The following is a 16,255-nucleotide window of genomic DNA, read 5'->3' as shown; positions in this document are numbered from 1 at the left end:
AGCTTATAGATCTGCTATTTTCAGTGCACCCGAGCACAACCAAACATAAAATGACTTGTCTTAGTTCTACTGGATCTCTTCTCCACTAGTCTCTCACTGACATTTTCATTCATGTTTTTAATTGTTGACAAAATTGACAATATATTTAGTCTTAGTTTTAGTCATCTTAGCTTAGTTTTTATTTCGTTTTTATTTAGTTTTCGTCAGTGAAAAAAGGTAGTCGACCAACATTTTCTGTCATAGTTTTAGTCGACAAAATGAACCCTGATCAGGAGCGATAGAGGGCATGCGCATGCTTAAAGTGAATAGCACATCGAGTGGCAAATCGAGTGGCATAGCAACATGCAAAATGAGTTTAACGTTGTTTAATGCAATCAGATAGGACTTTTATTTTTGGATGCATGCGTTTCAAGGCCAGAAAATAGTTTTTTGCCACTCAGTAGGCATTCCTGCATAACTTCCGGGTTTGATGATGATGTCACACGCATACCCTCTATACCATCAGACTCTGACTGCTGAATAAGAGCTAAGCCTGTGGCCACTGCACATAATTATGTTCACATGTTCTACAAGCTCATAGTGCGACACTCGGTGCCGCACTATGAGCTTGTATATCTGCTATTTTTCAATAGCCAAAGTATAACATAATAGTTAAAGTGGTGTCTGTTTGTGTGTGTGTGTGTGTGTGTGTGTGTGTGTGTGTGCGTGCGTGTGCGCGTGTGCGTGCTCCAGGATCAGAAGGTGCGTGAGCTGGATCTCCAGGTGAAGCAGCAGACGGTGGAGCTGGAGAAAGGCGTTGCTCTGCGTCAGAGGGTGAGCCAGGAGAAAGCCCAGCTGGAGATCCACATCGCAGGCATCAGCGCCGAGCTGCAGGAGGCCAACAGACGGTAGGGTACAGAGGGGGTCCTCCTGGGGTATGGGGGCCGGGGTCTTCAACGTTGTTTCGGCCCAAGGACCCCTTAGCTGAGAAAGAGATGAAGCAGGGACCCCCCACTATTGTATAAAACTGTGTTGCAGATAAAACCTTTTCATATATTTAATAGATAGTTGGATTCATAATGTGTATTTTCAGATATTTAACCTTTAAACCCTCAATTTAGTCAACTTGACCGATGTCTCTGTACTTGGTCTGCTCATTATTCCCTTTACACCAACTCTCCGAAAATAGCCGATCTACAAGCTCACAACGCCTCGCGCTGTGAGGCGTTGTGAGCTTGTAGATCGGCTATTTTTGGCTATAATGTTCCCTGTCACACAACGATTTGGCGGACCCCCTGTTACAATAACTCTGAGGACCCCCTAGGGGTCTTGGACCTACCTGTCCAGGTATTGTTAGGTGTGTGTGTGTGTGTGTGTGTGTGTGTGTGTGTGTGTGTGTGTGTGTGTGTGTGTGTGTGTGTGTGTGTGTGTGTGTGTGTGTGTGTGTGTCAATGCTCCATGATTACACCCTGATGGTCGTGTTGTGCTCTCCTTCTGTAGGAGCGTGTCCCTCATGAGGGACAACCAGCAGCTGTCTGAGGAGCAGGAGTCAGCCCTGCAGAGGCTCCAGGACAAACACCAGGCGGACATGAGCCACTTCCAACAGGAGCACGGCCTCTCTGCCGCCAAGGTGCACATCAGCCAGGTTTTCACTACTAGCTTTACCAACTCACTCGCAGTGGTTAAAGGGCAAGACCACTTTGGTAGAGGTTTGGGTTGTGTGTTTACCTTGCTATGGTGTAACTCCAAAGGTGGACAAGAAATCTAAAATAGTTGCTCCAGTGATTAGAAATTGATAATTCAAAAATATGCTCCTCATTTACTGTTATAATCCACAGGGACGTGCACAGATAGACTCTAGGTGGTGCTAGAGCAACTGCCCTTTGCCCTCTTGACCAGAAGTGCCCTTTTGAAAAAAGGGCACAGCAGGGGCCTTCAACAGGGGGTCCGGGACCCCTAGGGGGTCCTCAGAGTTACTACAGGGGGTCCGCCAAATCTTTATGCGATATGATGTTTCTTTTTACCATAACCACTCGAAACCTAGCATCCCTTTTCTGAGGAGAACTTTAGCCAAAAATAGCAGATCTACAAGCTCACAACGCCTCGCGCTGCAAGGCGTTGTGGGCTTGTAGATCGGCTATTTTTGGCAAAGAGGTATAGGTGTAGGGGGAAAAAAAGAGCAGACCAAGTAAACAAAAAAAAAAGTATAATTTACTTGAGCACCTGCCCCTCAAAATGTCTGTGCACGCCACTGTCCTCATCCAGAATCAGTTTTATTGTCACATCACAGGTTTACAAGGTAAAAAAGTGGGTGAAATTCGTTCACTGTTATAATCCATCGTGTGGCTCTCTCTCTGTGTGTGTGTGTGTCAGGCCTCTGAGGTGATGGAAGATATGGAGCGTACGGTGGCTCACCTCCGACATCAGATGCAGGACCTGGAGCAGAGCAGACAGAAGCAGCTCAGGGTACGTGTGGCTGTGGGCTGTGGATGGATCTGTCACATGTGATGTTGGTGTGATGTGCCTGAGCATTTAATAACGTGAACTGGGGCTGCAGCTGTCAATTATCTTCTCAGCGATTATTCTATCGATGACTTTTTTTCGATGAATCGAGTACTCATGAAGTGACTTACTGTATGTTTTTTAGTCCCTTAACCACTTAATCTGTATTTTTGCGATAGCACACAATAGTGAAAATAGCTGATCTAAGAGCTCAAGTTTAAGTTCAAGTTTATTATCTCCCAAACTGGGCAATTTATGTTACAGCAGACAATAATAATGCAAAACTCCAAAACACAGTAAACATACATACACAAGACATAGACATGATCACAAGATCCAGATAATAATAGCTACCTCCTCCTGGCCTGCTTCCATTATTGATGTCACGAATGGAAGTAGGTACACATGAGAATTTGTACCTATTGTTTTTAGTTGCAGGGGTCTTTATCTTTGGGCGGAAGGCAAGAATTCATATTCAGGAACAGGAGGAGGAACACGTGATGTGAGCTTGTATGTGGGCTATTTAAAATAAAATACGATTAGGCGATTACTTTTCGCCTTATGCCTAAAATGCGGATTGAGTATGATCTTGTTTTTCTCCTTATTTGTTTTATAATGGGTTCAGTTGATTAGTTTGATGAGCTGTTTCAGCCCCATAGTGTGAAGGTGCTTTACCGGTGCGTCCTCCTCTCTGACATCTCTGTTCTTCTCCTCTGGCCTCCTTCTAGGACCAGGAGACCAAGCTGCAGCAGGACAGAGACCAGCTGCAGGTCAACTGGGAGAACAAGGTCTGTTAGTGTTCACCCATCATCACCTTCACGTTTAACCCATTTAAACCGGGAACGCATCTGTGTATAACCACTTAAACCATGCTTTTATACTTTGGGCTATTCAAAAAATAGCAGATCTACAAGCTCATAGCGCGACACCGAGTGCCGCGGTATATCTGCTATTTTTTGAAAAATCGTGAAAATGTGTGAAAATCTTATATATATTTTTTTTTATAAAGTGAACATTTTTAACTCAAATCTTGGCTTCTGGGGGGTCCCTGGAACAACACATTTTGAGATGGGGGTCCGCGGTTAAATACATATCATTTTGTGCATTTATTTATTTTGTACATTTGTAGAATCCCCCAGAAGCAAAGATTTGAGTTACAAATGTTCACTTTAAAAAAAATATATATTCAAAGATTTGCAAAAAATGTTATTGATTTTTGTTTTTTAAATAGCAGATCTACAAGCTCATAGCGCGGCACTCGGTGCCGCGCTATGAGCTTGTAGATCTGCTATTTTTGAATTGCCAAAGTATAAGATAATGGTTAAAGTGGTTAAAATCTAAAACGACAGATACGTTCCCGGTGTTAATGGTTTAAAATCCAAGCTTCTTATTTTTTTTACGATTGTTACGGGTGCACGTTTGACGCACGTCCCGGACAGCGGGATCACACTCACACAGAGATAAAAAGGCTCTGGTAAAAACACTCCTCTGGCTTTGATATGTTTATGTCCGGCCTTGTAAAATCAGAGCCGTGATTAACAGGTAGAGACGGAGGAAGGCAGGAGGAGAACCAAGGCCACGGAGTAGGAGGAGGATTACCGGTATTTTGCAAGTGGTGGAAAGTAACTAAGTACATGTACTCAAGTACTGTACTCAAAGGGATAGTTCACCCCATTTACAATACTTTATACTTGTACTCCTCTACATCTTAGAGGCAAATATTATAGTTTTTACTCCTCTACAATTATTTGAAAATGTTCTGTGACACGTGACTTTGTAGATTAACAGTAGACAATACAAAGCATACTTTAACCAATTAAGCTCTATTCTATACACCGTATCCGCGTTATGATTTGACACATTGTGAGCTTGTAGATCTGCTAATTTTGTGGAAAGATTTTGACAAATTATTGTTTTAAAGCTTTTTGGAAAAAACTTGTGAAATGGATGCATAATGAATACTTTTACTCTTGGTACTGTAAGTATAGTTAGATGCCAATACTCTTATCTTACTCGAGTAACATTTTGAATGCAGGACTTTTACTCGCATCAGAGTATTTCTACAGTACAATGTGGTATTGGCTACTTTTACTTAAAGGTAGGGTAAGTGATCTTTTTGGGTATTTTTTGCTAGAGAGACATGGGAGACTCCTTTTACTGAACAAACACTCTATAGCAGTGGTTCTCAAACTTTTTCATGTCAAGGACCCCCAAATTGACACTTATTAGCCCGTGGACCCCCATTTGAAAAGATAAGCCAGGGACCCCCATAAGAGAAGATTTTTACGGCTCTATAGCAGTGATTCTCAACCACTTTTCAACCACAAGGACCCCCAGTTTGACATGCATTAGGCTACGGACCCCCATGTAATGACATTTCTATCTCTGGGACCCCAATTCATATTGTAAAATCAATGTTAATTTAACTCTGAGAGTGTACAAATGGAACCAAATGGACCCGTTAACGTCCATTTGGTTCCATTTGTACACTCTCAGAGTTACAGACCCATAAGGGTCCATTTGGTTCCTGTCCATCATTTAGCTGGGTACCCCCTGGAACCCCCTCAAGTACCCCTGGGGGTCCCCGGACCCCACTTTGAGAACCACTGCTCTATAGCAATGAGTACTATCAGAATATAGAGCTATTTAACACTTATTGTATAACCAAAGTAAATCACTTACCCTACCTTCTAATATTAAATAACAACATTATCAGAGTACTTCAGCCACCAGTGTTATCTTGAACACTGAGTGGACCAGGGCGGTGAGTCCAAATTGAAACCACACAGCTCATCATGGCATCGACAACAAAGCAATGTGAGAGACATTTTAACCCATTGAGACCTGAAGCCGATTCCACATGTCTCCTAAAAAATCTCAGCAGTATTCTGAAAAACGTATGTTTCTATATCAGTGGTGCTCAATCTTTTTCATGTCAAGGACCCCCAAAATGATATGTATTTGGGCGCCGACCCCCATCAAAATATTTTGTTCCAGGGACCCCCCAGAAGCAAAGATTTAAGTTAAAAATGTTCGCTTTAAAAATATATATATTCAAAGATTTGCACACATTTTCACGATTTTTCAAAAATAGAAGATCTACAAGCTCGTAGCGCGGCACTCGGTGCCGCGCTACGAGCTTGTAGATCTGCTATTTTTGAATAGCCCAAAGTGTAAAATAATGCTTTTTAGCTCAAATCTAAAAAAATGACACAGTTCCAGGTCTTAATGGGTTAAGAGAGAGACATATACTACGTATGTGTCTTATCAGAAAGACACGTGCCCTCCTCTTATACCCTCGCACGCAGGCTGGTCCACCTTTAAAAGAGCCCCCCCCCCCCCCTCTTCAAAGGCCTTGGCCCTGTCATAAAGCATGTTGAGTACAGAGGGCCCTGTTCTTAATGAGCTGGCCCCAAACCAGACCACGCTCTCCTCAGGTGAAGATCAGGGGTTCTTTTTAAAAAAAAATTAACTCATTGCGACCGGGAACACATCTGAGTCATTTTTTTTAGATTTGAGCTATAAACGTTATTTTATACTTTGGGGTATTCAAAAATAGCAGATATACAAGCACCGAGTGCGCTATGAGCTTGTAGATCTACTGTTTTTGAAAAATCTTGAACATTTTGTGCAAATCTTTGAAATTGTTTCAAAGCGAACATTTGTAACTCAAATATTTGCTTCTGGAGGGTTCCTGGAACAATGCGATTTTTCAAAAAATAGCAGATCTACAAGCTTGTAGTGCGAGCTTGTAGATCTGCTATTTTTCGAATAGCCCAAAGTATAAAACGACACCCGTTCTAAATGGGTTAAGATCTCTCGCCCAGCACCTGGGTCATCTTCAAAGCCCCTCAGTTCATAAAGCGTGTTTGGTGTGTGTGTGTGTGTGTGTGTGTGTGTGTGTGTGTGTGTGTGTGTGTGTGTGTGTGTGTGTGTGTGTGTGTGTGTGTGTGTGTGTGTGTGTGTGTGTGTGTGTGTCTGTGTGTGTGTGTGTGTGTGTGTGTGTGTGTGTGTGTGTCTGTGTGTGTGTGTGTGTGTGTGTGTGTGTGGTGGGGGGGGGGGGGGGGGGTTAGACTGGCACATCTGTGCCCCAGGCAGGCAGGCCGTTCGGTGGTACACCTGCGGGGGGAACTACAGCAGGGCCTCCAGGCCCCCTTTCTTTCATCAGGGGTCAGAGGGTCACTTCATTTTCACTGCTCTCTATATGAGAGCCACTGTAGTGTAAAAGGCTTTGATGTCTTTCGGCCATTTCTCTTTCCACACACTTCAAACACATCCTGTTTTTTTTTTAACGTCCTTGAAAGCGCTCAGGAATCAGGACTCATAACTCAGGGGTTCTTAAACGTTTCCATGTCAAGGACCCCCAAATTGATATGTATTTGGCCGCGGACTCCCCCCCAATTGAAAAGAGTTTGTGCCAAGATTTGTGTTAAAACAAAAACAAAAAAGCCAAAATTCTAAAATATCAGATGTACAAGCTTGCAGTGCGGCACACAGTGACACTCAATGACCCCCGAGGGCCATGTCATGTTTATCTGCCTTTATTTATATCTGCCTAACTCTACTCTCCTTTTTTTTTTTCTAAATAATTTTTATCCCACGATTTTGTAACCCATATTTTTTCACCCAGTGCCAATGCCAATCCTGGGCGCTACTCTCCCTCTGCCAGCCTAGGGAGAGCCCAAGCTGAAGCTCATGCCTCCTTCAATGCATGAGGAGCAAGCAGGCCGCTTCTTATCACCCGACAAGGGGGAGGTTCCCTTGTTAGACGTAGCGCGTGGAAGGAACACGTTATTCCAACCAGTTCCTTTCCCCTCCATCAGGCGCCCCGGCTGACCAGGGGGAGTCAGTATACTGACCAGGATTACTGCATGTTTTTGTGAGGGTATTAACTACCCTAGGAGACACGGGGAGAACATGCAAACTCCACACAGAAAGGCCCTTTCACCAACCCCACATACCCCTAGGGTATGGGCACTGATGACGCGGAGGAGAGAACACGCCCCCAGCGTCCCCGGCGGGAATTGAACCCAGGACCTTCTAGCTGTGAGGCGACAGCTGTTGATTCATCCTGCCTTATGTTCTCAGCCTATCACAATGCTTGTTACAAAAAAAAAATCGAAATCTCAAAAATTTGCTAATTCAAAAAGTTGACTTATGTAACAAGCATTCTGATTGGCTTAGGACATATAATTAGGCAATAAGGCACAATGACGCAGCAGTGTTGCAATGTCAATCTCACCAAAAAGTGAGTTAGGCAATTATGCTATGAGGCAAACGAAAACATAAAAAAATAACATAAAAGGTTTAAACATGGAGATACAAGGTGTCCACCGGAGTGGTTCTCTGGGTCTCCTCTGGTATGTGTCTCTGTAAAGAGTCCTCTGTTCCATTCCTCTGTAGTGTTGTGTTTTAGAGGAGACATGTGTGCAGGGAGGCCATGGAAGGGTATCTGGACACAGCAGGGGCCCAGATGGTCACCATAGATCCACATAGAGAGAGGAGAGGAGGGGAAGGGGGGGGGGGGGAGGGGCCAGGCCCACATGGGTGATGCTGATGATAATGATGATGATGAGATGGCAGCAGAGAAGTGGCCAGGTGGAGAAGGTCACATGACACAGACAGGAGGGTCTGTGGAGTGATGTTTGATGTTTGATGCTGCCCCCCCCCCCCCCTACAATCTCTCTCTCTCTGTATGTCTGTCTGTTTGTCTTTCTTCTGTCTGTCTGTTTGTCTGTCTGTCTGTCTGTCTGTCTGTCTGTCTGTCTGTCTGTCTGTCTGTCTGTCTGTCTGTCTGTCTCACTGTATGTCTGAGTGTCTCACTGTATGTCTGTCTCACTGTATGTCTGTCTCTCTGTCTGTGTCTTTATGTCTCTTTCTTTCCCTGTATGTCTGTCTCTGTCTTCTATAACAGGGGTCTTCAACGTTTTCAGGCCAAGGACCCCCTAGCTGAGAGGGAGATGAAGCAGGGCCCCCCTACTCTATATAGTATAAAATTGTGTTTCAGATTCAAGTTTTTTTTTACTTAGTCTGCTATTTTTTCCCTCTACACCTATAGCCTCTTTGCCAAAAATAGCCGATCTACAAGCTCTCAACGCCTCGCAGCGCGAGGCGTTGAGAGCTTGTAGATCTGCTGTTTTCGGCTAATGTTCCCCTCAGAAAACGAATTCTAGGGTTCAAGTGGTTAATGTAAAAAAAACTAAATCCTATCACACAAAGATTTGGCGGACCCCCTATAGTAGCTCTGAGGACCCCCTAGGGTCCCGGACCCCCTGTTGAAGACCCCTGTTCTATAATAATCATAATAATAAAGCTTTATTGTTATAGCATGTCTCTTAACAAAGTGTCCTTGTACCGTGCAGTTAAAAACAATGATTAAACGAGACAATAATACAATAACAACATGAATTATGACAGAGCAACACAGCCTGCTTGTCATTGTTATTGTTTCATTGCCTTGTCAAGGCAATGAAACAATAACAATGACATAAATTAAGCGACTGAAACATATTAAGTCATAATGTGAGGCACTTGCTTGCTATCTTAAGGCCAATACATGATCCTTGGGACGCAGATGGCCTAGTCAGTGCTTAAGGCCCGCACCACATTATAGGCTCTAATGCAGCCTGACAGCGAGTCGCAAGTTTGATTTCCGAGCCCGACGGCCATTACTGTATCCTGTCGGTCAACACTGCGCTATCACAATAAAGGCAGAACAATTCTCAGAACCTTTTCTCAGAAGTGGTGCACCTCCAGATGTCCTGGCTCTCTGAACTGGTTCTGAAAGCCTTTCCCCAACCCCACCGTTTGTTCCCAACGTCGGAAGTAGCATGTGTCGGCCTTCAGGCGGACAGAAAGGCCTTTTTGTAGACTAATAGAGATCTGTCTGTCTGTCTGTCTGTCTGTCTGTCTGTCTGTCTGTCTGTCTGTCTCTCTCTCTCTCTCTCTCTCTCTCTTTGGGTCTCTATGTGTCTGTCTCTTTCTGTTGCTCTCTCTGTCTTTCTCTCTCTGTGTCTGTCTCTCTCTCTCCGTTTGTCTCTTGAGAGTTGTCTGTCTCAACCTGCCTGTGTTGACCCAAGCAAAAAATGATTTCCCTTTGTGGATAATAAAGCATGTCTAGTCTATTCTAATCTAATTATTATCCCTTTCTCTCTCTCTTCCATGTGTGTGTCTCTCAGGTCCAGGCCGTCCACAATGAAGCAGAGAAAGAGAGAACGCTTTCAACGAAGAAGGCAGCCCAACTGGAAGAAGCACTCAGGTATTTTGCTTCGCTTACACGTGAGCATCTTATATAGAGTGGTTCTCAAACTTTTTCGTGCCAAGGACCCCTAAATTGACATGTATGTGGCCGCGGACCCCCACCTGAAAATATGCTGTGCCAGGGACCCCCAGAAGCAAAGATTTGAGTTACACAGTCTTGCTTAAAAAATATACATATTCAAAAATGTGCACACATTTTCACGATTTTTCAAAAATAGCAGATCTACAAGCTCATAGCGCGGCACTCGGTGCCGCGCTATGAGCTTGTATATCTGCTATTTTTGAATAGCCCAAAGTATAAAAGGTAAAAACTATTGTGACGCTATATTAACACATTTTGCTGGGGACCCCCTGGAACCCCCCCAAGGACCCCACTTTGAGAACCAACGTTATAGAGAACCAGCCAAATAACGTTGGACCGCGTTCTACCCGGCAATCACACACCTGCCGCGACAGATTATGAAATCATAGAATGATGTCCGTCTCAAATCTAATATTTCAAATGGTTGAGATCTGATAGGAACCAGTTACACAGTCTGGCACACGGCTGCACGTGTTCAAAGAGGCCTGTTGTTTTCAAACTGCACGCCACGTTGTGAGGCAATCTCAAACTGAACTGGAATCCATTTTAGTTTGGTTCTGCCTGTAAGCGCCATGAAACAGCAACCAAACCTTGTCTCATAGCAGTTAAAGAAACACGTCTTGATCGTGTGCGTGTGTGTGGGTGTGGGTGTGGGTGTGGGTGTGCGTGTGTGTGCGTGTGTGTGTGTGTGCGTTTGCTTGTGCGTGTGCTTGTGTGTGTGCGTGCTTGCATGCGCGCACGTGTGTGTAGTGTTGATTTTTAAATCTATATTTTATTTAGTCGACTAAAATGTCTTTTGCGGTGCCTTGATGGCATGGTAATGGCTGATTTTACACTTGGTTGCATGCTGAAAATAGCCGATCTACAAGCTCACATTGTGAGCTTGTAGATCTGCTATTTTCAGAGCGCAACACCCGAGCCAAGCGTAAAATAACTTGTCTTTTAGTTCTACTGGATCTCTTCTCCACTAGTTCTTCACTAACATTTTAGTCTAGTTTTTATTTGTTGATGAAATTGTCAATATATTTAGTCTTAGTTTTAGTCATCATAGCTTATTTTTTTATTTCGTTTTTATGTAGTTTTTGTCAGTGAAAAAAGGTCGACGATATTTTTCGTCATAGTTTTAGTCGACGAAATCAACACTGGTGACTGGGCTGTGAAGGAACATGAAAACACATTGTGTGTGTGTGTGTGTGTGTGTGTGTGTGTGTGTGTGTGTGTGCGTGTGCGTGTGCGTGTGCGTGTGCGCGTGTGCGTGTGCGTGTGTGTGTGTGCGTGTGCGTGTGCGTTTGTGTGTGTGTGTGTGTGTGGTCCTATACCCCATCCTCCGCAGCCAATCGTGTGTCTCTACGCCAGCCTATCGGCATGTCGTGTGTGTGTGTGTGTGTGTGTGTGTGTGTGTGTGGTCCTATACCCCATCCTCCGCAGCCAATCGTGTGTCTCTACGCCAGCCTATCGGCATGTCGTGTGTGTGTGTGTGTGTGTGTGTGTGTGTGTGTGTGTGTGTGTGTGTGCTACAGATGTGTTAGTTATAGACGTGCACACACCACAGGAATGCAGTTAGCGAGACGTCAGCCATGTGTCTGAGACAGAGCTGATATGCTTGTTGTCGGGCAGAAAACACATATCTCCGTGGTTATTATATAAACGTAGGCCCTACTTCAATATACAAGAGTGTCCCACAAAGGTAGTGAAAATAGCAGATCTACAAGCTCTGCTATTTTCACTATTTGTTTATGTTATTCATGTAATAATAATAGTTTAAAAGGTTAGGCTTTTGGACGTACAAGGTTTACGCCCGACAGCAACGATGTCTGAGGATGACGTGCAACGCGCTTAGTCACTTAATTTATGGATGTCAATAAAACTGTCAATTAGGATATTAACGCTCCCTCCCTCCCTCCCTCCCTCCCTCTCTTTATCTATCTCTCTCTCTCTCTCTTTATCTATCTCTCTCTCTCTCTCTCTCTCTCTCTCTCTCTTCATTCTCTCCATTCTTAACCCATTGAGACCTGAAGCCGATTCTACATGTCTCCTAAATCTCAACAGTTTTCTGAAAAACGTATGTTTCTATATCAGTGGTGCTCAATCTTTTTCATGTCAAGGACCCCCAAAATTATATGTATTTGGCCGCGGACCCCCATCAAAATATTTTGTTCCAGGGACCCCCCAGAAGCAAAGATTTGAGTTAAAAATGTATATATTCAAAGATTTGCACACATTTTCAAGATTTTTCAAAAATAGCAGATCTGCAAGCTCGTAGCGCGGCACTCGGTGCCGCGCTACGAGCTTGTATATCTGCTATTTTTGAATAGCCAAAGTGTAAAATAATGCTTTTTAGCTCAAATCTAAAAATGACACAGTTCCAGGTCTTAATGGGTTGAACACACCCATGGCTCTTTCTCATGACCACAGTGTACACATTGCCACACACATCAAAATTTGCTGTCAAAATCAACACTTTCCCTGCACCCTGTCAATACAAGGAAAGGTTTCAACTGTCCCAGTCCAGATTACTCCAGTGCCTTCTGTCTGTTTACTATCCATTTTTTGTCTGTATTTGTTTGTTTTTTGCTGCTACCTCCCTCGGTGGCCCTGACATTGTCCATATACGCTGTGTGAACGGCAAAACATAGAGACCTTAACTTCAGTAACCATATGAATCAGGTGGATGCAGGGCTTAACTCATTCACGGCCAGAGTAAAACATTGCCTTATAGAGCACCAAAGTCTGATGTAATTTACACATCCTACCTGATTTGCGGTTTTCCACCCCCATTCTGAATCCCCATAGACGTTTTTAATTTCGCGTCAAATAAGAACTGTGTTCCAAAAATGAACAAATGACCCCGGCGGTTTTACTGTTACGGATATGAAGCATCAACTTACTGAAAAAACGCTAATGTTACTTCCGACGAATTAGGTACATTTTCGCCAGAAACAGACTGTATCAAATATAAGTGACTGACTATCATAAACGATACAGAGCCTCCTCCCTGACAATATCACAGAGACAGTTTGTTTATTTTTGGACCACAATTCTTATATGAGACGATTCTAAGATGACCCAATGTTAAATTACTTTACGAACCAGGGTATGAACGAGTGACATCAGGACTTCTGTGCTCTATAGCCGGCCTTGCCAGCGATTCTAAGCATTTTCACTAACCTTTGAAAACTCACAACGATCCATCCACTAATCGCTTTAAAAGACGTATCCGAGTCCCGTAGAATCTGGGAGGGGGGGGGGGGGGGGGGTCATCCATTCCATAGTTATTGGCAGATGAACTTGTGAACATGATCTGCGTTCTTGATGGGCAAGTGATGCATTTAATAGAACACAGATCTCTCCGTCTTTGGCGGGTAATGTGTTAAGTCGGATTCATGAGCTCCGGCACCTAATAATTGACACATTAAGCACATGGTTTATGTAATGAAATGACCCTGTAGAGACAGGCATCCGCCGGGGTCTTGCCAGGCGGACGCTTCATGGCAATTGTAGGATCACAGAGAATAATGTGTGTGTTGAATCATAGATGTTGTTATTACACTGACTGGACTATAATAACCAACTATATGAGGACACTTAATACACTGGACTATAATAACCAACTATATGAGGACACTTAATACACTGGACTATAATAACCAACTATATGAGGACACTTAATACACTGGACTATAATAACCAACTATATGAGGACACACACTAACTGCTTTGTGACTATTAGCACTGCGACTGAGATGAAGCATGTTTTCAGGGCCAGACTTTAGAGAGCCTTGATGTCCACATTATGACCCACTGATTGAATTGTTCCAGATCCAGATCACAGCCATGCGTTCTGATCCTCTGGCGGACTTTTCCACTTAAACGGCCCAACGAGGTTCTCTTTGATGTGTGGCTGCATTGGGGACATGTGGCTGAAACAGTGTTGTTGAAGTCTTAACGCAGTCTGAGTCCATGGAAACCCCTCCTCGCCGTGTCGCAGACAGGTCAACCACCCCCCCCCCCCCCCAATACACGTGAGAGGCATGTGTTTTGTCTGGAGAAGGATCCGAAGCAGTATTAAGCTCTGCCTCTGACTGATTTTCTGTGATTGCTTGGGCAGACTTGACATTCTGTGTGGCGGGATTCTGTCAAATGAAGACTATCAAGTGTTTGCAGTTGATCTCTTTCTCTGTCAGAGTTTCCTCCTGAATCAGTGAAAAAACACTCACTCCTTCAGGTATACTTGCATTCAGACCAACCATCAACGCGTTAGGCGGAAGCCTTCCTCAGCATCAGTGTTGATTTTGACACCAAATTTGTATTTAGTTTTAGTCATAGTCTGTTAAATAAAATTCCATTTAGTTTTAGTCATATTTTAGTCGTCTGAAATGTTTTAGTTTTGGTCTAGTTTTAGTCGACTAAATATCAACATTTTAGTCGACTAAATCTACTATCGATTTAGTCGACTATAATGTGTTTTGGCGGTGCCTTGATGGCGTCATAATGGCTGATTTTACACTTAGTTGCATGCTGAAAATAGCCGATCTACAAGCTCACAACGTGTCGCAGCGTGACACGTTGTGAGCTTGTAGATCTGCTATTTAGATCTGCTAAAGATCTGCTATAGATCTGCTATTTTCAGAGCGCAACACCCGAGCGCAACCAAACATAAAATGTCTTTTAGTTCTACTGGATCTCTTCTCCACTAGATCCCTCACTAACATTTTAGTCTAGTTTTTATTTCTTGACGAAATTGTCAATATATTTAGTCTTAGTTTTAGTCATCATAGCTTAGTTTTTATTTAGTTTTCGTCAGTGAAAAAAGGTAGTCGACGGAAATTTTTCGTCATAGTTGTAGTCGACAAAATCAACACTGATGATCAAGTTCAATCAAGGTCCCTGGGGACCCTTTTTTGTGTGATGTTTTTAGCATAACTTTCGACTGTACTACTTGTACTGTTAATACTCTTGTCAATCAATACCAATGTACTGTATTGTACAATATATGTCACTTATAAAGGGGACTTTACAGCGGTCCTATACACTAAGTAGCTTGTAAAACAGGCCAAGCTATGAATATCAACACAATCACAAAACATTGTCGGTGGTGTTTTTTTGTTTTGTTGCACTATTAATATTTGTTTTTGATTACATTTTAAATAGTGAAAATAGCCGATCTACAAGCTCAAAACGTTTTGAGCTTGTGGATCTTCTATTTTCACTACTTTTGTGTGACTCACTAGGGCATTCATTTACGAAAAAAAACAGAACAAAGTTGAAATATGGAGAAAAAGCTTTCTGCTCGACAACAACAAATCTAAGTTAGTACCCCTAAAGAATGACTCAGATATGCACTTGTATACAAAATAGAACATAGACAAATAGGAGGGAAAAGGAGAAAATGCAATATGAAGTTACAGTATACTTAAAAAGAACCTCCATAGAACAATGGATGTGAAAGTGGGGTACGGACACCCCCAGGGGTCCTTGAGAGAGTTCCCAGAAAAAGTAAAAGTTTGATATAAGCACAGCCTTTAGAATCCATCACACTTCTCCTGAACCCTGCATGCATGCTTGTTGTTCGCTCACAGGATGGATGGAAAACCAACCCATCGCTTCAGGTTTGCCAGGATGAAGGGCGACTATGAAAGCTAGAAAGCGTTACAGTACCCAAAACCCAAAAGCTATAAGCTCTGTAAAAAAGACAAAGGCAGGAGCCAAAGCCTGCAGGCGCTGCCTTGATACAAAAACACAATATCCAGTCTGTTCCAGTCTTCTCGTTGAGACTGTTATATTCACACATTATAGGACGAGGAACGCCTTAAAGGATGTACACCATGAATTTAAAACATAATAATAATATTTAATATCATATTGTTTATGTCCCTCAAACGTTTTTCAAAAGGTTTGAGCCTAAATCAAGCCTCAGATATACTCATTCCAACTAACTTCTCTCTGGCTTATAAAGCACTTTCAGCTGCAATACCACATTTTCCTGTTTGACACGGGCTCTATTGAGCCCGTTTGTATGCATGTTATCTCCTGGTTCTGTGTGTGAAAAAAAGAAAAATATATATATTTTTTTTTGGGTTGGAACTGAAAAACGGGAGGGAGTGCACCCTGACGTGACGTCACGTCAGGGTGCAAATCAGTTTGGCCTGTTTTGAGACCAATTTGCAGAAAACCCCATATTTGCTGTGAAAGCCTGAGTGTTCAAACTGGGGTATTTAGATAGAAGAGAGGTAGGGGAGACCAAAAACACACAAAAAAGAAGAAAAAGTTAACATTCATGGTGTAGTTCACCCCAAAATGACTTTTTTTTCTATGGATTAATCACCCCATGTAGACTTTTTTTTTTGTTTTTGTCTCATTCCTCAGCCAATAATTTGATGACCGGGAGCGGTTCCGGTAGGAGACACAAAGAGTCTCCTTTGTGTCTCCTAC

At 43.1% G+C, this 16,255-nt stretch overlaps 1 protein-coding gene across 1 annotated transcript in view; it reads left to right on the top strand.

Annotated features, from left to right (window-relative positions):
* Positions 1 to 16,255, top strand: part of LOC311041362 (centrosomal protein of 112 kDa-like) — a gene marked incomplete at both ends in the record, with an annotated part of 91,953 nt that overhangs the window by 38,872 nt on the left and 36,826 nt on the right. The window contains 5 exons of the mRNA XM_084086275.1: positions 733 to 887; positions 1,480 to 1,609; positions 2,353 to 2,445; positions 3,210 to 3,269; positions 9,660 to 9,739. Coding sequence (XP_083942401.1) covers positions 733 to 887; positions 1,480 to 1,609; positions 2,353 to 2,445; positions 3,210 to 3,269; positions 9,660 to 9,739 — 518 coding nt within the window. The remainder of the gene's footprint in view (positions 1 to 732; positions 888 to 1,479; positions 1,610 to 2,352; positions 2,446 to 3,209; positions 3,270 to 9,659; positions 9,740 to 16,255) is intronic.

Source organism: Gymnoscopelus microlampas (assembly GCF_963454915.1).
Source record: "Gymnoscopelus microlampas genome assembly, contig: SCAFFOLD_91, whole genome shotgun sequence".
Taxonomy (NCBI): Eukaryota; Metazoa; Chordata; class Actinopteri; order Myctophiformes; family Myctophidae; genus Gymnoscopelus; species Gymnoscopelus microlampas.
The sequence above is the reverse complement of the archived record's forward strand: the minus strand, read 5'-3'. Positions and strand labels throughout refer to the sequence as shown.